At 41.3% G+C, this 23,884-nt stretch overlaps 1 protein-coding gene across 2 annotated transcripts in view; it reads left to right on the top strand.

Moving 5' to 3' along the window:
* The window catches only part of IARS2 (isoleucyl-tRNA synthetase 2, mitochondrial), a 61,323-nt gene that overhangs the window by 33,277 nt on the left and 4,162 nt on the right, over window positions 1-23,884 (top strand). For both annotated transcript variants that reach the window (XM_090048655.1, XM_090048649.1), the window contains exons 13-21: window positions 1,006-1,108; window positions 2,708-2,801; window positions 17,343-17,451; window positions 18,630-18,732; window positions 19,377-19,502; window positions 19,963-20,094; window positions 21,167-21,273; window positions 23,072-23,223; window positions 23,411-23,601. In XM_090048655.1, coding sequence (XP_089904781.1) covers window positions 1,006-1,108; window positions 2,708-2,801; window positions 17,343-17,451; window positions 18,630-18,732; window positions 19,377-19,502; window positions 19,963-20,094; window positions 21,167-21,273; window positions 23,072-23,223; window positions 23,411-23,601 — 1,117 coding nt within the window. The remainder of the gene's footprint in view (window positions 1-1,005; window positions 1,109-2,707; window positions 2,802-17,342; window positions 17,452-18,629; window positions 18,733-19,376; window positions 19,503-19,962; window positions 20,095-21,166; window positions 21,274-23,071; window positions 23,224-23,410; window positions 23,602-23,884) is intronic.

The following is a 23,884-nucleotide window of genomic DNA, read 5'->3' as shown; positions in this document are numbered from 1 at the left end:
CCACCATTCTTTGCACTCCTTTGGGCTGATCTGGAGGAGTGCAGGAGGAAGGGAGAGAATCTCAATTGTGGCAGTAAGGCTTTGGGAGACTTGCCACAGAGGTACAACAGTCTCCCTCACCCAATGCTGTTCCAGGTTGGCCCAAAGTGGTGCAGGGTAGCATGGGCATTTTTACTATGGTGGCAAGGCTCACAAGCTTTGCTACTTTGGCACAGCAGGCTTCCTCTGCCTGCAAGGGGAAGCCAGCCGGGATGGGAGTTGGGCTTGGGGAAAGCTTCCACCTACCATGCTCCAGGACCCTCTGGTTTTTAAATGACTGCCCCCCACCACTCAGCTGAGCAGCGGTGGGATGCAAGGGAAACTAGCAAAGTTGAGAGCCAGACTTTTCAGCTGGTGCCCCGGCTACTCAGCTGGGCAATGTGGAGAGGCAAGGGGAAGCTAGCAGGCCAAGAGCTGGGCTTGTAAGTGGCTTGCTACATTGGCTGCTCAGCTGAAAGCGGGGAGGGGGGAACAAGGGGAAGTAGTCAGGGTGCAGCAGTTGGTACCCAGGAGTTGAGCAGAGGGAATGGCTTGGCAAAGCCCCTGCCTGCTTCTTACATCAGGAACTCTTTGGTGTGAGAAGCAGGAGATGAGCTGCTTCACCCTCCCTCCCACATGCACACACCTACAAACTGGTGTGGCCCTGATCTCAAGAAGGCACAAGGAACCTTTTCCTCTGGCTCTTCCCTCCTGGTCCCCAGGAGGATTTAAGCTGGGGGAAAGTGTGCAGACATTCAGTCTCCCAGGAGAAACAACCTGGGTTGTTCCTGCGCCACCATTTTCACTCTGGGAGAGAGAGCTTCACTTCTGCACTCTTTTGTTTTCCGCTGGGGGAACAGTGTATCTCCTTATAGAGGCTGAATGCATGTACGTGGCCTAAATAAATGTGTAGTTACATTAAGGAAATTATAGTAATTTACTGATTTTTAATCTTGCTACATTCTTCTTTCTTGCTCGTTTATTTAGTCAAACCATTGGGAACATTATTAGAATAGTGGAGCAGCAAGGAAGTGATGCATGGTGGACCCTCCCTGTCGAGCAGCTTCTACCAAGAGAGGCTGTAGCAAAGGTATGTTTAATGTCTTTTCCTCTGATGGTGTTTCATGGGCAGCAGTATAATGCCCTTGGATATTTGTGATCCTTGGGATTCCCCCACCCCCCCACTTTTTAAAAAGGTATTAAATAAGAATGTGTCGGGGCAGAGCTGTCCAACTTCTTGATTGCCAGAGGCCACATGCTACTGTGCTGTGCAGGTCCCTGGGTTCCCTGAACCCTTGACCATGAATGCCCTTTCCCTTTACCCCCAAGAATAAGAAGCAGAAGCAGGAGGAGGCAGGGGGACCTCTGAGACACCAGGATGGCAACAGGAGAGTGATGGGGTAGGAGGGAGCAGTACCTGAACTGGGAGTCCAGGGGCCACGGGTTAACCTCTTGAAGGCTGCATTCGGCTTGAGGGCCATATTTACTGGGATATAAAATGACCTGGATTATAAAATGACCCGCCAGTAATTAGACTTCATATATGGAAAAATTTATAAATTTGAGACGACATTTTCCAGGTATAGAATCTAATTATTGGAGGTTTGTCTTCAATTTATCAACCTCCTACTGCCAATGGGGGGCAGGGGGGGGGCGGAAAATAAATCTCTGGAGTTAGGTAGCCCCTTTGCTCTCCAGCCCCACAACTTCTTCCCTCTACAGACCGACCCTTCCCCTCTCTTTACTGTCAGACCCTATTGACCTTGAAGTAAACATAGCTGTAGCAATTTGCTTGTAGTACCCATAGACCTAGATCACCCAGAAATGTTATCTTTTACCTTTTTTGTAACTGTGCAAGTTTTAGCACAGGTTCTCTATAAACACACTTCTAAATAGCACTTTAGCACCTACTAGAGTACAAATTATGCTTTTTTAAAAAGAAAACTAAGGTTATGCTAATGTAGGATTAGGGGAATTTTCCCCGGGTGTTGATTGTGGCAGGAAAAACCTTGTCTTATAGGCTGCTTGCAGAATTAGGGGAGGAGAAAAGAAAGAAAAACAAAAACCTGTGCTTTCTTGGAAGGATCAGCACATTAGTTTTACCCATCTCTGCAGCGTCTGTATAGATCAGGTGCTTCAGTGGAGCTTTTTGATGCATTTATCTAAAGCTGATTCAGTCAGCTGTTAGAGAAGTGCCAGAAAAGCACCCAGTCTATACAGACACTGCAGAGCCAGGTTGAACTAATGTGCTGCGTCTTTTGGACGTGTGCTGGGCTCAGCACAGGGGAACATTCCAAGTTTAAAGTTAAGTGCATCCTTTTTTTCTTTCGCATGTGCAAGGACCCATATTCAGGTAAATATGGTACTTGTTACTACTTGGTTTTCTTCATGGCTCAGTTCTTATGCCCCTTTGCGTGTGGCCTGTCTACAGTAGCTTCTGATTCTTTTGCTGCCCTCAGCATTCTAAGCCTTTTGGAGCACCAGCCTTCTAGCTGGTGCAGAAGTGAGCTATTACAAACAGTTGTGCACATAAACTGTTTCAAACTGTGCATGTTTCTGGGCCTCACCCAGAACATGAATAGACTAAATACTAAATTGGACTGTGGGGGATTTTTCTAGCTCTTCTGTTACTGATCATACAGAATGATCTTTGTACACTGACTGAGCTTGTTACCTGTTACTCCAATAGGTTGGTAACCATGATGCACTGGATTATGTAAAGGGACAGGACGTTCTGGATATTTGGTTTGATAGTGGAACTTCGTGGGCTCGCGTGCTGGAAGGTATAGAATTAGTGTACTGTGAATATTATTTTGAAGCAGTTGGTGACCCAAGTTCCCCATTGTTGTATGCCATAACATTGACTGTGGAGCTGATTTGGCTTACACCAGCGGCAAATTGCAGTTGATGCATTTATTATGAGGTTATTTTCTCCTATAAAAATCTCCCCAGCACCTTTTACATCAGTCTATTGGACACTAAACACTAGGGCCAACCATACAACTGATCCAATAAAAGATGGCACATACAACAAGATTTCTTGCCTTTCACATGTCTCCTGGCCAATTAGCAACATCATCTCATCACTACCAAAGATTTTCTTTGCTTATGTGTGGGGTGGTTTCTTTGTTTTTCTTTATTTTAAGAAAAGGGTTTGCTCTTGGTAAGCTCATTTTTGGTATTGTAAAAATTCAGATTTTTTTCTGTGTTATCCTTGATTATTCATAGCATTTGAAACATCAGACATCTTAAAAAGATAAAGCAGCTTGTTCCTGTTATGAAAAAGTAGTTCACTGCTAACAGATCTTAATTTATCTCAAATTAATATATTTCAGATTGTGTTGATAATGCGCTGTATCATATAAAACTAGGACTACCAAAAATGTTAAATTCCTAATTACATAGAACAGCATACATGGATGCTGATGTTGCAACTCCTGATTATTTTGCATAGCTAGTGTGATTTACTGTGCTACAAATTAATAAAACTGCGTCTTCCAGCACAGGTGTATGAATTTTTATAATTTTGGTGATTCCAAAAATAGGAGAAGTCTGGGTGTTGGGCTTTTGTGCTTGGGATCTTACATAACAGCTAAAATGGAGTTGTCAGCAGTCTAAAAGAAAAAAAACAGTCTTTTTAAAATTATTCAAATCCTTTTCGAGTCCAGAGAAAGCTCCAGAGTCCGGTGCCATTGTAGGTAAGACTCTTGTACAATACATCAGGTCTGAACTTTGAACTGTGAACCTACTGTATGCAGTTGTGTTGATAGCAATCTTGTTGACATCATTATAAAAATGTATTTATTTTAGAGGTTTTGTTCCCTAGCAATATAGTCAGGCAATGGTGTATCATCAGCAGACAGTATATTTTTTTCAGATGTTTACATGTAGCAGATTTCCTTCTTTTTTTTAGACTATTTGGTTTGTAACCAAAAATAACTGTAGCATAAAATCCTTAAGGCATCCTAGAGGAATGACAAAAAATTCATGGTATATTTATATTATCTATATGTTTTATAACACTATCTAGGATCCTTTGCTTTGCTTTGTCAGTTTTTCTCTAGAACTGCTCATTCTCATAGTAGCATTAGCTTCGCCATATGTATTTTTTTTTTTTTCCAGTTACCAAACCCTTCTCATTTCTTTTCAAGAGGTCTTTGTGGACCACTAGCCAAAAAGAGGGTAGACAGTGGGTTAGAACTGTTCTATCTATTAGATGTTTTAATTCCTAAATCCCAGTTAAATGCCTAATAGGTAGAATAGCATCTGACCTAGTTTCTCATTAGCCTTTTTTTACCTTCCCAGACAAACTTCTTTTTAAGTTTGAGAGTTGAGAGTGCATCTCAATAACTTAGAGATGGTGTGATTGCAGTGTTGTAGCTGTGATGGTTCTTGTACATTTTCTGGACCAAGAGATTAACTTCTGATGTCTTTCATTAGACCAGCTGATGGGTTTGGGAGAGAAGTTTGACAAGCCCTTGGGCGCACGCTACGCTTCTTCAGGTTCTGCAAGCTCAGTCAGCAGTGTGAGTCCAAGAGCTTGCCAAACTTCCCTCTCAGTTGCATAGTTGGTGCAGTACAAGACATCACAAAAAGAAACGTTGCCTCATAATTTAAGGGCATAACATTTCCAGCGACATGACAGTGAGTTCAGCAACTTTTGCACTGAACTTTCCATCTTAGCTCAACACCATAAAGAAACTTGATTCATGCTTATTTCTCTCACCTTTTTTTTGTGAACACAGTGTAGAAAATATGCAAGGTGACTTTATGCTTTCTGTTCTGAAGCTAGATTTTGCCATAATAGTGTTCAAAATTACTTTTTTTTTAATTGGGATATACATCCTTTTAACGGTTCATAATGCACATGGAATTTGTCAGGTGACTTATGTCTGGCAGAAAATAGCTTTTTCCATTGAGAAGCCTTTCTCCATTGAGGAGAGCAGTTTTTGAGCTCTATTTCCCTTTGAAAATGGCTAGTGAATTTTATCTGTTTTTTCTTTAAATGAAAATCCAGGTCTCCAGTAATCCTGACACTATTTGAAGCTGCTGAGAACTGATATATTAAAGGACATCTCTTTAAAATCATAAATCTTTTTAATATTTATCATTTAATCCTCTGGGTCTTCTGGGTACTGGTTTTCAAGCTAGTAAGTGCCCATTCTCTTCATAACTGTGTATATGTGATTTGTCCTGATTTTTCTTCTACCCTTGTCTACAAAATATCACCAAAAGGATGATTTTAAACTCAATCTTTCTACTGTAGGATAATAAGATTCAGAATCCTTTTGGACAAGTCACATGAAATATAGGACAGATTCTACCTTTTTCTAAAGACTTAATAAAAGTTCCTCTGGCAATTTTAGAGGGTGACTAAAATTGATTAATAGAAATTTAGTTGTAAATGTAATTGTATAGGGTCATACCAGCTCTCCAGAAAGGAGTTAGAATAGCATAAATGATTGCCTCCGTCATGTGGAAGTCATCTTGAAACTCTCTAATATTTTCCCTTTCTAAATCTTTTAATTTCAGGACAAAAAAAATCCCTTCATCAGAGGGGAAAAAAAGAAACAAGTTTTCGATATTAAAAAATGTTTCCATATAGGTGCCTTGTTTCCCAAATGGTTTCCATCATAGTATCATAGAAAAGTAAGCCTGGGAAGGATCTCCAAAGGGCATCTAGTCCAACCCCCTTCACAAGGCAGAGTCATCTGTATATCACCATATAGTTTTGTTTTGTTTTCTTTCTCTCCAAATTCTTACTTGAAAGAAAATGGACAATGGCTTTGTGATAATTCTGAAAAAACAAGTTACTGGAGAAGTACTGCAGCAGGAGGAGACACGTCCCATGGTCAAACTCCTGACAGCATACTGGCTATCCAGAGACAATGTGCCATATGTAAAATGTTGTTTATTAATTTTACTGCAAAAACTCAATGGCAGCAGCATTTCTCACAAAGGCTCCTGCAATTATCAGTTGTCTTTGATTATTGTCAGTCATGCACGGCTGAAGCCCTCACTAAGAATAAGTCTGGGTCACATTCAAGGCCACTGGAGGGTTTAATACATGGTAAATGCTGTGACACTAATGTCCCTAAGCATTATGCTCTGTTAGCTTAGCTGATGAGAATGATGAACCATTAATGCTCTTACCAGCACAACAGAAAAAAACTTAACAATTATAATTTCAGAGAAATGATCTTGCTAAACAGCTGTTCTTGGTAATTGGAGCTGGGTAGCTTCAGACTTATCTAGCTTATTCCTGTGAGTACCTACTGTACTTGAATGAGCTGTTTCAAAGCATATCAGTTCTTCATCCTTGCCCAGGGTTAGTCAACAGCCTTGTTCCTTAGAAAGCCAACAGCTTAATCAGTTTAAAATGTCTAAGTTGGCCCTTTCTAACCCTCATAACTTCAGGATAGTTACAGCAGTCAGTTCACTTTTCTTCATTGTCACACAACTGCCCCAGCTTTGTGTTTTTCAGAGTAATTGAAATGTTACAATTGCAATAATAAAAATCACACATAATAATAAGTATTAAACTGCTCACAGTGTTGTCAGTAAAGCCATTTCAGATCCCTTGCCAAAGAAAGCAGATGCACAAAACCACTCTATAACAAATCAGAGGATCCCCTTTCTCATAAACAAATGCTGTCAGCTGAGACATCTTCATTGACTCTAACAGTAGAGCTCCCTCAAAGAGAAGGAAAACCTCAGAATAAAAATAGCATAGGTTGGATAGCAAACTGTTTTCATGGAAACCATAAATAACTATTTTTGTTGTAGGCATGGCTGATGAAAAGCCCTTTCCTAGTAACATAGCAAGAGGTGGGGGCCAGGTGCCAACTTCGGAGGGGTGCCAGAATTGCAGTTGCATGTAGGCTGTGCTGCTGCTGTCAGAGCAACAGCTGGGGCAGGCAGACCACACTGCAGCGTCTGTGGTGGCAGTGGTAGCAGCAGCAGCCAGGTACTGCTTTTGAGTTCCTGGTGCAAGTAAAACTTCCTCCTCAGCAGCTCTGCCGCTTGGTCATTCAACAGCACCTCCCCAGCTCTCCTGCAGGTTTTGCCCAGGGGGCAAGCTGTTTCCTTTAATTTGCCAAAAACTTCCCATTTTTTGGCAAACTGTTCAGGCTGAACTTTTCAGTGCCAATTGGCTGCCTGAGCCTGATTTTAAGTTCTGATAGAGCAGTTTGAGTCCTTTTTGAAGAGAAAATTATGTTGAAAAAGAAAAATTGCATTCCAAATAATGTTTAAGAAATTATCTTATCCCCAGTCCAAAAACTTGGACTGGCTGGGTAGAGAGACTGGGACAAGAAGCTAGGAGAAAAGAGGACACCAAGCCCTTCTTGCATGCACAGGAAGAATGGTGCTCACTTAATGAACAACTGTTCAGCATGCTGTCTTCCCCCCATTGTATGTTGCATGGCCCCATGTCATATTTACTGCACAGTATTCAGTTCACTGTCTGAAGAGAGAAATATTAATGTCTTCATAGGCATTTCTGTAGTGTTTATTACTTTGGTATCAGAGTACTTAACAAACACTGCTGAATTCAGAACATCCCCATGTTTCTTTCCCATGTGTAAACTGAAGTAGTAGCACAGGAGAATCAAGGTTAAAAACTCTCCTAACTCTTGAATGTCCAGTTGTGACATCTAGGACCTGACCTAGAATACTTGACAGTATCTAGCACTTGATGGGTTCAAGGCTCAGGTCTCGGCATTTGCTCAGCAAGTAAGAGATCAGCACTTGATAAAGCAGGCCCCAGTGGCTCAAGTTGGGTACTCCTAAATTAGTGATTACTTAGCTCAATACTTAGCTCAATAGCTTGATGGGTTTTTTTTTTAAGTAACTTGCCCAATATTACACAGCAGGTTTAATTGCTTGTCCCATATTACACAGCAGCTCCTGAACAGTATTCAGTTGCCTTACTGTCTGACCTCTTCCTGCAATCACTGCCACATTCATCATCTACCTTCTGCAGGTAATAATCTAAAGGTCCTGCACACAATAGTTTCCTTTGGTATGCGCTCCTGACTCATTCCGAGAACAGGGAAAATACTGTGCAGTTATGCAATAAAATAGAAAAGGATAAGGGCTGAGGTGACACAGGCAACCTTAATCTTTGCATTTACTAACTTCTAAGAAATTGATTTCACAACATTTACGCTTTCTTAATACGTAGTTGTGGGTTGTTCCCATGTAAAAAGAAAATGATATACTACTTGATATCAAATCCCAGATTTGGGAGAGGTGCTCCAACTTGGGTGAAATAAATGAAACGGTTATTTTTTGTCTCATGTTGGGAAATGGTTTATAACAATTGGATCACTTTTCCTCCATTCAGCATGCTGTTTTTTGTGTGTGTGTGTGTGTTTGTTTTAAGTTCTCCATATATATGCTAAAGTCATTTAGGTGGAGATTATGAGGAATATGGGTTTTGCATTCTCTGCATGTGAGTGCAGTGGAAAGCTTCCTTTGGTACAGTTTGTTCCAGTGTATATCAGTTTTTATAGTAAGCCCAGTACTGTAACATCTGGATACCTTCCACTAATGCATTTAGTAATATAATTAATATCTATTGTCTGCATCTTTCTGTCACGAGGAAGAGAGGGAGATGTGCAGTGGGGTGTTTTTTTGTTTTGGATTCATTTATATTTAGTAATATATTGTCTTCTCTGAAAATCCTGTAACCAGGTCAGGGAAACACACCCCTAGAAAATGTGTTTAAAAGCCAGAGAACCACAGGATCCAGTCTAGGAGTTGCACCCAGATATGTTAAAAACATACATGAGTGTTTTAGCCCTGCCAACAGAATCAAGGCTGAAATTTTTCTAGGGTCCAGATTCCACAGTGAGAATTGGGTACTGAACTCCAGGCTGAATATTTCAATTTAAGGCCTGTGTTTCAGGTTCAGTGTTTAAACACATTCTTAATTCCCTGAAAGTTGCTAGAATTAAAAAATTAAGTATGTGTTTCTGAGCTGTCCCAAATCAGAGCTTAAAATGATATACCATTAATCACACAAACTGGTTCAAGTTCTATCGCAGAAGGAAAAGACTGCTATCCATTTCTACTCTTAAGTTCTTGACAATTCCTTATTTCTTACACATGGCTTGAGTTATCAAAAATTTAACTTTTTAGTAAACTTACCATTCCCATTGTGTTGTTGTGGCCTCATTTTCTTTTTCTTCCTTGGGTTCATCCAGTTTTACTTTCTATTGTAGCCTTTTAAGGTGCACTAAATAATTCCTGTTCCATAAGGTATCCCACCTTTCAGATGCAGTATCTACAGTGCTTTTTATTATAAAAGAAATAGAGTCTTTGGCCATCTAAATATAAAGGAAACAAGGAACAGCAGGGCAACCCCACTTCTTTAAAACTGAGTAAAGATGAATGATAATTTAGGTACGGCCCAGAAATACTTTGTCACAGTTTTCAAGGAGGATGCTGCCGCCAAGGAGATGAAGATGGTTAAGAGAATGAGGAGGACATAGAAAACTAAGCTCTTGGCTTCCACTTCAAAAGTGGTAAGGTACTTGAAGGGAAGTGAGGGGAAGGGGAAATGACATGAAGACAATCTTTGTTTAAAAAAAAAAAAATCACAGTTCCAATATGGTATGGAAGACTTCAGAAAAAAATGTAAAGGAAAAGAAAACGTGGAAAACAGTGTAAAATGCTGCTTTTTTTTTTTTAAATGTCATACTAGCCTGGTGTCTCTAGTTGAAGTAGAAGTTCATGAATCTTCTGGACAAATGAAATGTAAATCTAACTGACTTATCACCTGGACAAAGTGGAAGAAATCAACGTCATATATCTCGACTTTAAAAAAGCCTTCGTTCTGGTATCCCACGATCACCTCTTGGTTAAATTGGCTAACTGCGGCCTTGATGTCACCACGATCCGCTGGCTGGGAAACTGGCTCCATGGTAGGACCCAGAGGGTGGTGGTTGACAGGAGCCAATTGTCTTGGTGCGCTGTGACCAGTGGGGTCTCACAAGGCTCTGTCCTAAGGCCTATACTGTTTAACATCTATATCAGTGATGTGGACGTTGGTGTCAGAAGCAGACTGGCCAAGTTCGCTGATGACACCAAACTCTGGGGTAAAACATCCACACCTGAGGACAGGAGGGTGATCCAGGCGGATCTGGACAGACTCATGAAATGGGCGGACGAGAACCTGATGGTGTTCACCACCGAAAAATGCAAGGTTCTCCACCTTGGGAGGAAAAACCTGCAGCATACATATAGGTTTGGTAGTGCTACGCTGGTTAGCGCTACAGATGAAAGGGACTTGGGGGTCATCATTGACCACAAGATGAACATGAGCCTTCAGTGTGATGCTGCGGCTAGTAAAGCGAGCAAAATGCTGGCTTGCATCCATAGATGCTTCTCAAGCAAATCCTGGGACGTCATTCTCCCCTTGTACTCGGCCTTGGTGAAACCGCAGCTGGAGTACTGCATCCAGTTTTGGGCTCCACAATTCAAAAAGGATGTGGAGAAGCTTGAGAGAGTCCAGAGAAGAGCCATGCACATGATCAGTGGTCAGGAAAACAGACCTTATGATGAGAAGCTGAGAGCAATGGGACTCTTCAGCCTGGAAAAGCGCAGGCTCAGGGGTGATCTGGTGGCCACCTATAAGTTTATTAGGGGTGATGACCAGGATCTGGGGGAATGATTGTTCACCAGAGCCCCCCGGGGGATGACAAGATCAAATGGTCTCAAACTCCACTGTGACCAGTTCAGGATGGACATAAGGAAGAACTTTTTCACTGTCCAAGCCCCCAGGGTTTGGAATAGACTGCCGCCAGAGGCAGTTCAAGCACCCACTTTGGACACCTTCAAAACACATTTGGATGTTTGTTTTGCTGGGATCCTATGATCCCTGCTGACTTCCTGCCCCTGGGGTAGGGGGCTGGACTCGATGATCCTCTGGGGTCCCTTCCAGCCCAAATGTCTATGAAATCTATGAAATAATCTCTTAGGATATCAGTAAAGTATTTGACATGGTGCCACATAAGATGGATTGCTAAATTGTAAGGTGGCCGGGAGCTGATTAAAGAAGAGACACAATAGGCAGTGTTGAAAAGGGGAAGTCTTAAGTGTATTCAATATTTTTCATTGATGACTGACGCAGGGTAGGAATGTGTTTAATGAAGTTTGACACAGCAGGTCTGGGAGGCTTTGTAAGTTCAAAGGAGAGCTGGCATATCATGGTGGAAGAACTGGAAGGTGCTGAAATTTAGATAGACCAAGGTTCTTTGGGTGGATCTGATATCTTTTATTAACCTCCTTTCAGCAACCTCCTGGATTCTGAAAATCATGGACTAAATATAGACATTGGATTTATGACACATTATAACCTGCCTGACATGACTCCCCAGGTACCTCTCTACTATTCATCTCCCTTCTTTCCCCCACATCCAGCCTCTCTGTCACCCATTGACTCCTCAGTCTACATTTTCATTGACTACCTGTCTTGTATACGGACCAGGCCAGCCTCTGACTTCTTTACTTTTCATTCCATCCAGGAAGAGCACACACCAACTGCTGAAACTTCCTTATCCTGACAATGTGTTTTTGAACCTGAAAGCTTGCTTAATAATTGTTTTCCAACCATTTAAGTTGGTCTAATAAAAGATATCAGATTCACCCAAAGTACCTTGTCTGCCTATGTCCTTAGACCAACACGCCTACATCCTACACCCCTGAAATTTAGATGAAATTTTAACAGTGCAATTTTTAAACTCATGCATTTACGTGTTAATGACAAGATCTTTGGCTATAAGTTTGGGGATCATCAGTTGGAAATGGTTGAGGAAGAAAGGGCATGAGCCTGTAGCAGTACAAGTTTAGAAGAACTGTTCCAACCCATCTGGGGTCAAAATTGGGATGATTTAAGCTCAGGCTCTCGCTGCAGGCTTATGCAGACCTACTAGTTACAGCATGACAGCTACTCTGTACACCTAAGCAGCAGCTCCCCCTCTTCTGAAGCAGCTACAAATATACATTTGTCCATACTGTTGGCTTATTGCTGTCTTAACTTACTATATGATGCTTCTGCATGTACATGAAGGAATTGCATTGCCTTTGCTTTCTATTCTGTTGTATTGCATGATCTCTTCCAACATGTTTTCCCTCTGATCATTCTCAGCTCTCTTCCTGGAATCACTGCTGAGGCATCTGTATTAGTCATTGAATAGATGGAACATTTACCAATCTAACATGAAAACATTGCTCCCTAGGTAACAGTGTCAAACTCATTTTGCCCTGTGGGCACAAGGCTGGTCCACTGGCCAGATTAGGCCCCTAGACCACCACCACTTTACATACTGGATCCAGTGCGCATAGCATGTACTTCAGGACCCACGCAGCATGCAATGCCTGCCCCGGGGCAGCGTGGATCCTGGAATGTCTGGAATGGGTTTTGCATATGGCATGGGTTCTGGGCCCTGCGCCTGCCGTGTGCAGCCTGTGGGTCTACTTGGAGAAGCAGGGCTGGGTGGCAGGGCTCCATAGGCCATATCTTTAATGGGCACGTAAAGCAGGGGTGGCAGTCTGTGTCAATGAGTAAGAGGTTTTGGCTGTAGCCATGTTGGTCTAAGGACATAAGCAGACAAGGGTCTTTGGGTAGATGTGATTATCTTTTATTGGACCAACTGAATAGTTGGAAAAATTATTCTTCGCAGGCTTCCAGGCACAAACGCCCTTCTTCAGGCACAGGGAGAGTCTGCTGGTATTTGTATGCTCTCCTGAGTAGAATAGAAGCCACTATGTAAAATGCAGGTTGGTGAAAATGTAAATGGATGGTAGTGATAATGTGGCTGTTAAGTTTGGCTTCTTTCTTCTTTGTGTTGTGAAGTTTTTCCATTTCAAATAGCTTTAGGGTTGTTGCTTGTAGCAGTGCTGGTCTAAGGACATAGGCAGACAAGTTTCTTTGGGTAGGTGTGATATCTTTTATTAAACCAACTAAATAGTTGGAAAAATTGTTCTTTGCAAGCTTCCAGGCACAAACAAGCTTATTCAGGCATAGGGAGAGTTTGCTGGTATGCTTTGTGTGCTGGTGCTTGTGTGCTCTCCTGGATAGATAGAAGCCAGAATGTAAAATGTACGTCTATAAAAATGCAATTGCGTGGCAGTGAGGATGTTATTGAGTAAGGCATTGAAAGGGGACTTTGCATCTCTAGTATGTTAACCTAGAATGGATGTGTCTATATGTGATCATGCCGTTTTATGTGGCCATGCTCTGTTTCAGCAACTGTTTGTGCATGAATGTAACCTAAGAAACATTCAGATTCTCCCTGAGTAGTCAAAATGGCATGTGGTGATATCTTCAAAGACAAGTAGCAATGAATAATGTTTTTGCACATTTTAATGGTCTCGGGCTACTTGTTCCTGTAACATCTGAAGGATTCTCTACCTGCCTTTTGTATAGAGATGCACCAATATATTAGTTGCGTATCGGAATGGGACTGATAAAAGGGGAAATTACATTACACTATTAGCTATTGGCTTTTTTTGGCCTTTATAGCTGATAATGTTTATTGATAATTATGCTTTCTGGCCAGGGCCCTGGACACCTGGGTTCCCTCTCCTCCACGCATCTAGGGCCCCCAGATGCCTGGTTACCCTCCAGAAATTGCAGGTTTCCCCTTGCAGGCAGGCAGCATTCTGCAAGGGGTCCTGGTTGGGGCTGCCAGGAGCAAGACGCAAGGGGTGCCACGTGCATGTGCATGGCCACGCGCATACACATTGCCTGGCGGTATTCCTGGCCACGTGGAGAACAGCTCCCTGAAGGTAAGTCTGTGGAGGGGAAGAGGTGCAGGGGAGCGAAGGGGCTTGGGGGGGGGGGAGTTGCAGATGGAGGCCCCCACAGTGAGGGAGGGAGTGTGGCTGGGGCTGAAGGTGCAGCTCAGCCAGGGCAGTTCATGGGACCTGGGGCCAGGGCAGGGAATGGGACGTACCCATCGGTGGCTTGTCCAGGGGGTGCATGGAGGGGTGGTTCCCTGCTGCTGCACGTTCCCCCTGGGGGATGTATGGGGGGTATGTGCCCCCCTCCCAGACTTGCGCACAGTGTGAATGCAGGCTGCCAGCTCTGGACTCAGAGCTCTTCACTCTGCTGCCTTTCGCTCAGGAGCCCTGTGCTGGCCGCATGCCTCCTGCCCACCCAGCAGCAGTAGGGGTGGTGACTTGTGCCTCCCACTGTTGGGTGGGCAGAGGGTGCATGGCCAGCGCAGGGCTCCCAGGGCAAAGGCAGCAAGGTGGAGAGCCCCAAGCCCACAGCTGGCAACCTGCATTTGCCCTCCCCACTCTTGGCTCTCCTACACTTACAAGCATCCCCATACTTAAAAATGGTGGTGGCAGCACTTGATCTAAAGCTCATTCAGTGAGCTTAATTCAGGTGCCCCTGCAGCCATTTTTAAGCTTTTCATTTTAAAGTAAATCAGTTACTGGATTGGCATCGGCCGATACAGTTGGTTAATAATCAGCTATTGGTATCGTCTAAGAAAATCTTTATCGATGCACCCCTGCTTTCAGATTAAATGAATAATTTTGTTTTAATTTGAGTTCAGCGAGGATTATATAAGTTTAACCTTACATTTGTGTGTAAATATCTTTTTAATATTACTGTGGCATAGGAACCTGATTCAAAGCCTGCTGAGTAAGTGGAGCAGTTCCAGTCAACTCTGGGTTTTGAATCAGGCCCCTACATCCTAACAATACTGAAACCATCTTTCTGTTGCAACAAGTGTACTTTCAGCACCATAATTCTTTCTCCTATCTCTCTTGCTAATATTTAACTGAGTAGATGTGATTATTTTACAGCATGTCTATCTGTGTTTTTAACTTTTGTGCTGACCAGAAAACTTAAATTAAAATTTAGCTAATTATTCTTGGCATTAAAGTACCATACGTTTTTAACCTGGAAGTCAAAGTCTGTATGATCAAAGATAAAGAATCTTGAAATCTAAACCAAAAGGATCATAAATGATAAATGTTTAATGACCTTTGCTCTATAGCTTATTGTCAAAGAGAAACCTGAAATTTTCTCAACTGTAATTCTGCTCTTCCATAAAATTTGAAGAGAACTTTATTCTCCTTAAAATTGACAGTCACCACTATTTTGCTGCTTTTTCATTAAAATGAAGCATGAGACCTCACCAGTAAACTACAAAAAGAATGTTTTATTCAGTTAATGTAAAGTACCAGCTCGGAGTAGGTCTGTTTTTGCTGCCGTGTAATATTGAGGACCTCATTAAAAATGCAGTTTTCTGTCAGAAAGACCAGTATTAATAAATTTAGCTCGAATATTGCCAGTGGTCATCTGTTTAGGGTTTTCATTTGTCTGGATTTGAGTCCCTTAAAATAAAATTTTGCCCTAACTTGCAAAAATCATCACTTTCAAAATATGGTAGTTTGCTAGAGAGAAGTACCAGAGATAGTTTATTTAGTGACAAATGCCAAATTTAATGATGTGTTTTTTGCATTAAAGCTTTTTTTTATGGTGTGGTCATCTTGCATTTGCAGGTATTTTGCAATCTGGAAAAAATAATCATTTTATTGCACTGTCTAAAACTAGATCTTTGTGGATTTTCTTGAAAGAATAAACTGATGGAAGCACAACCTTCACCCACACATTTTTTGCTAGCAGTGGCTGAATAGCCTTGACCTTTGTAATGTTGAACTTCTTTTATTACAGGATGGATCTAAATATCGAAACTTCCATTAAGTTAAACAAATAAATGGAGTGTGTCAACACCAAAGAGAGAAGCTGTCTCAGGCAATCCAAGAGAGATAAAAGGAACTATTATCTGGAACTGAAAGTTTTTCTGTGAATACTGGGGAAAGTTTTTTTTTTTTGGTCACAAAGTATATTGTAGTATGGAATAACCACCAGTTTCACCATCCTACTTTTGAGTACTTGTAATTTCAGAGACTCTTGACTCTTATTGTTGATACAGCATTGGTGTACTATGTTGTGAAACCAATTCTTTGCATGCTGATACTGGAGATTTTTTTTTAAGGCTTGGGGAATAGAACTGGAAAGGATTTCTTGTTCACCTGCTTCACTTCTTTGCAATCACAGTCAACCAAGTTATAAGTCCCTTTCATACACTGATTGAAAGTAGTTACCATTTTCTTTTTGTTTTCCTTATTCTGAACCCACCTCTCCAAATGAGAGGCTGCTCTAGACATTCACTCTTCTGATCATTAAAAACCTTCTATTTTCCAGCTTTAATTTATTCATGGCCAACATATACCCGTTTGTTCTTGTACCATCCTTTGTTCATTGGTTAAATAAGTCTTTTTCTTGAGTGCTGTTTTCCCCTCTTGTCAGATGGGCTCTCCATCCCCTGTTCATCATGGCGCCCTTTTTCTCTGCTTCTTCCAGTTGTTTGGGCTTGACTTTCGTGAACATGGGTGACCAAATAGGTGCAGAGTATCCTAGATGAGGTCCTGCCAGAGCTATGTAAAATCTGTTATTAATGCATTGCATTAACATTTACATCTCTGCACTGGAAATAAATTGGAGAGGCCTAATGGCATGTACTAATACAGTGGAGGCCAGTCTTCTTGGCAGGAGTGTCACAAACTAAGCTGCGTGCCACTCTGATCTTCTTCCCCTTCCCAATCTACTACTCTACTCCCTGCCCTGTGCTCCCTGCCGCACGTCTTGCTCTGCTGCCTGTCCCCTCCCTGCTTTGCTGCGTCTCTTGCACAGAGGCTGCCCATACCATTTGTGGCACATGTGCTGCAGGTTGGCCACTCCTGTACTGATACAGCCAGATCCTTCTTCGGAGTTGTTCCCTTCTGATGAACTTGCAGGTCACTGTAGAATTCCGGTTGATAATGCATGAACTTATAGTGAAGCTTAGTTATATTACTGGTTAAAGACTTTTTCAGTCTTTCTATAAGATGCATTGAGAGCGAAATAAGCAATATTACATTATTTTGAATTGTTCATATTTTAGCTGTGCTTATTTCAGTGGAAAGACAAGCTGCTTCCATTATGTATAGAGTCTTTGCATATAACAAATACTAGGTTTAATGACCATATACTTTTTTCCCCCCCTATTGTTAGCTATTGTGCTTGAGTAGTTGGGCTAATAACATGTTTTCCATGTAGTCTTCTGTATTATTTACTGTAAGAAATAAACCAGATCTTGGTACAAACAATAAAAGCACAGTGTTTTCTAACCATTTTCCAATCTGCCTACAGCAGTGAGTAACAATAGTTCCCAACATGACTCCTGTTTTCCAAGAATCTAATATAAAATGACACTTTAAAAAAAAAATCTGTTGACACTTTATTTTGTTTTAAGATGCAGATCAACAAGCAGACTTGTACTTGGAAGGAAAAGACCAACTGGGAGGCTGGTTTCAATCCTCTGTCTTAACTAGTGTGGCAACAAGAAAAAAAGCACCTTATAAGTAAGTGCGTGGTTTTCAGACCTGGTATTTGAACAGTAGAACATAGGAACAAACCTTCTTCCCACAACAACCTTTGCTGAATCTTTAGATAGCCTTCATGAGCTTTGTGCAATGAAATTTGCTTAATGGTATATACTGCAATGGGTTTCTTTCCTGAATACTTTCCCCCATCCTGAGTTTGAATGGATGCTTTCTTTCATGCTCTGATGCCTTTTATTTTCTCTATTACTCCGGTAATGCCCCATTATGTATATTGCTGTCACCATTTATCTCTGCCATTACCCACCCTGGCACTGCCCTGAACAGTGACTTAAAAATGAGCCTTGGCAGCTTCCTTAGAGTAGCTTCCACAGAACTGAACAGTCAAGCTCAGTGAAAGGGAGGTGGGATTTTGAACTTCAGTGTCTTGATCAATTTTACAGGTGTGAGGTTATTTCCAAACAGTAAAACTGGTTGCCTAATCTGAACTTTAATTTAAAATAAATACATAAATAAAACCCACCACCCTCTCTCCTGATTTTCAAGCCAGCTAAGTATAAGCTACCATAGCCATATCTTTTAATGCTACCGTAATTGGAGACGTTGGGCTACAATGGGAAACGTGCAATTTATGATACTTTCAGTGAGGAAGTACACACTTTCTAAAAAACAACTTAAATGAGACTGTTTTATGTACTGAATGTAAATGTCCATTTTTGTCATGTGGTGGAACAACTTTATAAAATAGATCAAACATACACACACACACGCTCAATATTTCTGTTTATTACAGTATTTTTTGTGTTTGCGAACAGACCCTTCAGACAATGACCTTTCCCTTTTTAGATCTGTTGCTAAACTCCTTTAGGGTTTTAGATTTTAGTCCATTTTTGATATAATAAAAGGATGCTTTGGTACAATCAGAATCACATACACACACCCTGAAATGACTTTAAACAACACATTTGCAATCTTGTCCTTCCACAATATGAACTCTAACCAAGATCTCATTAATACAAAAGAAATCCTGTTGTTACCAAGAGTAGAAATACCAGTGTTGCCAACTGTCATGATTTTTGGTGTTCTCTTAAAGTCTGTGCTTCAGGAATGTGAAAAACTTAGTTTTCTTTTTTACACACACACACACACACACACGTGTACGTGTGTGTGTGTGTGTAATTTTTTTTTCTTTTTATAAGGACTCTGATGATTCATGGATTCACCCTGGGTGAAAAAGGAGAAAAGATGTCTAAATCTATTGGCAATGTGGTTGACCCTGATGTAGTAATCAATGGAGGACAAGTAAGTCCATGCACATACTGTCTCATAAAATTTTTATAGTTCCATCATGTGTTGCAGCTAGTTGTATACTGTATTTTCTTCTCATACCACAAGCAGCTCTAATAGATCTTTGGAAAGCTTCTGTTAAAACAATTTGAAAATAATAAAACTCAATATATCTAATTCTGTTGAAGATCTAGTGCATTACCACCGACTTGCAAGTGGCTCTTTACTACACAGCTGGAAGGACTTTCTAAACAAAAGCTGGGTTCATATAAAAGTTCAAATATGTGTCTTTGATAAAAAGCAGTCCTAGCATCCTGTGCACATAGCATCCAATGAGGCTATGGATTGGGCTTTTAAATGATATGGGAACCTCTTATTTCATTGAACAATCAGAAGTTTTGCTGAAGTTGATGCTGTAGAAATGGGAGGGGGGGCGGGGGGCTTTTTAGTTTTTGTTCTTCCACATGATTATGCCTCACTTATCTTTTGTGGGGGCGGGGTTGGGTGTTTTATGGTTTTTTGTTTTTTGTTTTTTTTAAGTGCATGCTTTTCTTCCAGGCAGGAAGTCTCTATCCAACCTCACAAGGACTTTTTGCATAGTTTTTACTTTACAAGTTAACAAAACTGAAAAAAAGCTTTGCATCTCTGTCCATAAACAGGACCACAGTAAAGAGCCTCCATATGGTGCAGATGTTCTTCGTTGGTGGGTGGCAGAGTCAAACGTCTTCAGTGAAGTGCTGATTGGACCAGCTGTACTAAATGCTGCAAGAAATGATATCAACAAGGTGAAAGCAACTATTTTACCGCAATGCTTCTTTTAGTTTTATAGTGACTGAATAGAATCCTTCCAAAATTGGTAACTGTTGACTTTGACACTCATCTCAATTACAAATGGCTTTAATCTTTTTATTATTTTGGCTTAAAATTGGGTTGTTTCTGACCACATAATTATTACCATTTCCCTTCACAGCCTGGTAAAAGAGTAATATAATTTGGAGAAAATAAAAACTCTCTATCTTGCCTATCTTGAATTCTGCTTGCACATAACTTACTTGTTCTTTTTCCCATTACAGTCCTTGTGGTGCATGCTCTGCATTGAATTTTTCAGTGATTTGGAATGATCCAATTAGAAAAATCATTGAGTTCAGTGATTTAAATTTTGACAGTAGAAATCTCTTGTATGTTGTCCCTTGTTTGGTTTTATAGTTAAGTAGCTTAATTGAACTTGTCTGGTTTAATTGTTAGCTTCGGAATACACTACGCTTTCTGCTGGGAAACGTGGCTGGCTTCAGTCCAGAAACTGACTCCGTGCCTGCTTCAGAGATGTATGTAATAGATCAGTACATGCTACACTTACTGCAGGATTATAGCAACAAGGTGAGGGGGAGTTGTATTAATCTAACGTGATTTACTAGATCATGTTTTTAGCAGTTAGCTAACACTGAATACGCTCTGCTGTTTTAAGAGAATATACTCAAGCATGTCTGCATTTTATTATTTTAAAATAAAAATGGTTAAACAACAGACTCTTCTAATAATACAACAAGAGCAAGCTCTTGCTTGTCTCTTTGATAAAAACATACTAGCTTCACCTTTTATTTTCAAGTTGTGTAGCTTCCATCATGAATGCCAACTTTTTTTAGGATAAGAAAGCTTTAGGTTGCACTTGGGTTCTGTTTGTACTATATGTACGGTATGTAGTTCACAGAAATAGTCTTTCAGGTATATGGATTAGAAGTGTCCTTAATCTGTCCCCATTAAAATGTAGCTTATTTTGAAAAACTACAGGTTAAGTTTGCCCTTTATCCTAGTACTCAACTTCCACTGGAGTCGGTGGATATGTCTGGGGCCCAGGCTCCAACATGTGAAATACAGCTATCCCTCTTGGCAGCAAATTATGGCTTTTTGAAAGGGTGTGGCTTGTTTGGGGTTTTTTTGGTTTGGTTTTGTTTTTAAGAAAAACACAGGCACAGGGAGCTTGTGTTGAATTTTGCCTAATTTGACCGAGACTTGTTTTTTTCAAAGCCTCCAGCTGCTCCAGTGAGAAGAGAGCCCAGTGCTAGAGCCGTGCTCTCATGTGGCACCCTCCATGTCTCCGTGTTCACGAGTGGTTTCTTTTCTGGTGTTCTCTTTCCTTTTTTACTGAAAAATTCATTAGTATGAAGACAAGATCTCTTGAATTTTGCTCAACTGTCCCATAAAGACAGAAAAAAAACAATTTAAGTCAAAATTCTGAGCAGTGGCTTTATTGATAGTGCACTTTATTCCTGTGTTCTTGTCTAATTTGTATGAATTATTTTCCCCTACAAGAATCCAGGCTTTCACATTCAACACTTGTCTCCCTCCTGTTTCCTTAAGAGTTCCCGGACTCATTGTGACTTGCATTTTTTTTGCCCTATGTTGGTATTTGGTGTGCTGCTAACATCTTTTTCCTGGCACCATTCCCCAGGTCACAGAAGCATACAAGGAATATGATTATAGCAGGGTTATTCGGCTGTTGCAAGCTTTCCACACTAGAGACTTGTCCAACTTTTACTTCAGTATAATCAAAGACCGGTAGGTATTAATCCTTGCTTTCACTACCGCAACTTTTTTGTCATGTATGTTTAAGCAACATATTTTGAGACTGGAGATTGTGAAAGATTATATGTACAGAACTGAATTTAGGTGAATTTAAGACTCCAGCTAGAGAATTACTTTAGCATCTAGTACCTAGTCACATTGCACTTAAGATCTGTTGTTCAGTTATTTTCTGAAGGAAAAGTCATAGTAGGTCCTGATATACCACTCCTGGCACAGAGCCTTCTAATTGAAAGGGAAAACGCACAAAAAAAACCCAGGAGGGAGCCAAATTTCTGTTACCAAGACAACATATAGGTACAGATTCAGGCTTAACAGGATTTTGCTTTAAAAAAAAAAAGCATAAGACACATGTAAGACCAGGAAATCTACAGATTTCCTTGGTTGGAGGTGATCTTTCTTTGTACCAAAGCAAGCTGAACTCAAAACAGGTCACATAAGACCTCCTTAAAGCTGTAACGGTTGTAACTGGAGAGTAACACACAAGAGGCAGACAAGGTTCCTGCTTTACTTGGCCCTGGTGAGATCATAGCTGGAGTACTGCATCTAGTATTAGGCCCCCCACTTCAGGAGGAATGTGAAAAGCTTGAGAGTCTAGAGGAGAGCCACTTGTATGGCCTGCCCTCCAGGCCTTGGATCATACAAGGAGAGGCTGAAGGACTTGGGACTCTTCAGTCTGGAAAAGGGAAGGCTTGGGGGGACTTGGTGGCAAGTCCCTACAATTTTATATAAGAGGGGTGCATCAGGACCTGGGAAAACCAGCTGTTCACCATAAACTCCAGGAAGGCCGATTTTTAGACTGGATATAAGAAAAAAGTTCTTTATGGTGCGAGTGTCCGGGGTCAACACGGAGGTGGTGCAAGCACCTACTCTGGACTCTTTCAAAAAACAGGTGGACGTATTTCTTGCTGGGGTCACTTGATCCCAGCTAACTTTCTGCCTATGGCAGGGGTGGGGGCTGGACCCAGTGAGGTCCCTACTAGCCCATAATGTCTGAAATCTATGAAAGTGCATAAAGTTAGGCTCTGCAGTCAGTGACAGACTTCTCATGTGGGCAGGGCAGTCGGCCATTCCACTGGTCTCAGAAATGGAGAAGTAAAAATTCCAGCACAGGGCAGTAGAAATTCAGTTCAGCTCTTCCTATCATGTGAGCTCTCCAAAATGTCATTGATTATAAACCAGAAAAAACAAACCAACCCCCAAAACAAAAAACCCTACTGCAGTAGCAGGCTTTCTGCTCTACAGGAGACCTGATTCTGAAAGAATTGCATAGCTGCTCTCAGTGATACGGATGCTTGGTTCACTCTCATGGTGAAGAGTAAAAGCCAGTATTAAATGAAAAGGGAAAGGAAATGAGTAGATGCTTAGAAGACTCCAGAACAGTTCCTTTTGAATTGCACCATCATGTTTTGTGTAATGGCTTTCAGACTGATAGGAAAATGCTTTACTTATTAGAAGCACCTCTGTCTAATAAATAAAGCATTTCCCTGTCCACTTTTCTGTGTGTAATGTATGGCCAACTTGTACTAACAGCATTACCCTTATTGAAGAAAAAACAATCTTGCATTTGTTTTCTGTAAAGATCTCTGTTGAAGAGAATGTCAGTAATTATATTTGAACTAGTCGTGACAAATGGCTTTTTCAGTAGCACCCTGGGGCCTAACAGGTTCAGCTTTTTTTGAAAGTCTGGCCTCCTGTTTACAGTGACAGTTTAGCTAGCTGACATCTTGTCAAGTTGACTTGCCCATAACCTTGGACTGCCTCTGAACTGCAGGCTTTACTGTGAAGAGGAGAAAGGCCTTAAACGCCGTTCCTGTCAAACTGTCCTAGCGGAGGTTCTTGATGCAGTAGTGCGGTCTGTTGCGCCAGTCCTCCCTCACCTGGCAGAGGAGGTTTTCCAGCACTTCCCCTGCAAGACGGGCACAGGTAAGGCATGTGCAGCTCCTTTACCCAAGCACTTTTGCATGGACCACTTGCTGCAGCAATTCCTAGTCACATATGTCTGCATTCTTTTTAAACTTTGCTGTTAAAACTCACTCCCCATACAGAAGAGTAATAGAAAGAGAAGAGACCCCCATAGCTCAACTGTATTCAAGTGTATTTTTGTTTCAAGAGTTGGAGAGCGTCTTTCGTACTGGCTGGATCAACACAAGTTCAGTGTGGAAGAAACCTGGCCTTGAAGAAGCAGTGGAGGGCGCATGTGCCATAAGAGACTCTTTCCTTGGCTCTATCTCTGGCAAGAATGCTTTGGAACACGAGGTCGTCATTGTAATTGAGCCAGGGCTATTTTTTGAGCTAATGGAGGTAATGGGGAAAAAAGGCACCTAGCTAATACCATCAGTTAACTCAGAAAAATTAACATCTGCAAGTCTACTTATTTGTGGGTATGGGGGTGTGTGCTGAGGAAGGGAGGGGTTGTTAGCATCTGTATTAATGACCCTGGCCACACTTCTTCAGGAGTCACTTGATTCCTGACCCAGGGCCAGCACATCTGTCAGAATTTGAAAAACCTATTTTGGAAATTAATGGAGACCACTAACATCTATTATTAGATGACTGATGTTACCCTCCCTCATGGGTTACATTT

Source organism: Crocodylus siamensis, chromosome 1 (genome assembly GCF_052110815.1).
Source record: "Crocodylus siamensis isolate JL-2025a chromosome 1, ASM5211081v1, whole genome shotgun sequence".
NCBI classification, from domain to species: domain Eukaryota; kingdom Metazoa; phylum Chordata; order Crocodylia; family Crocodylidae; genus Crocodylus; species Crocodylus siamensis.
This window is presented reverse-complemented; position numbering and strand designations above follow the sequence as displayed.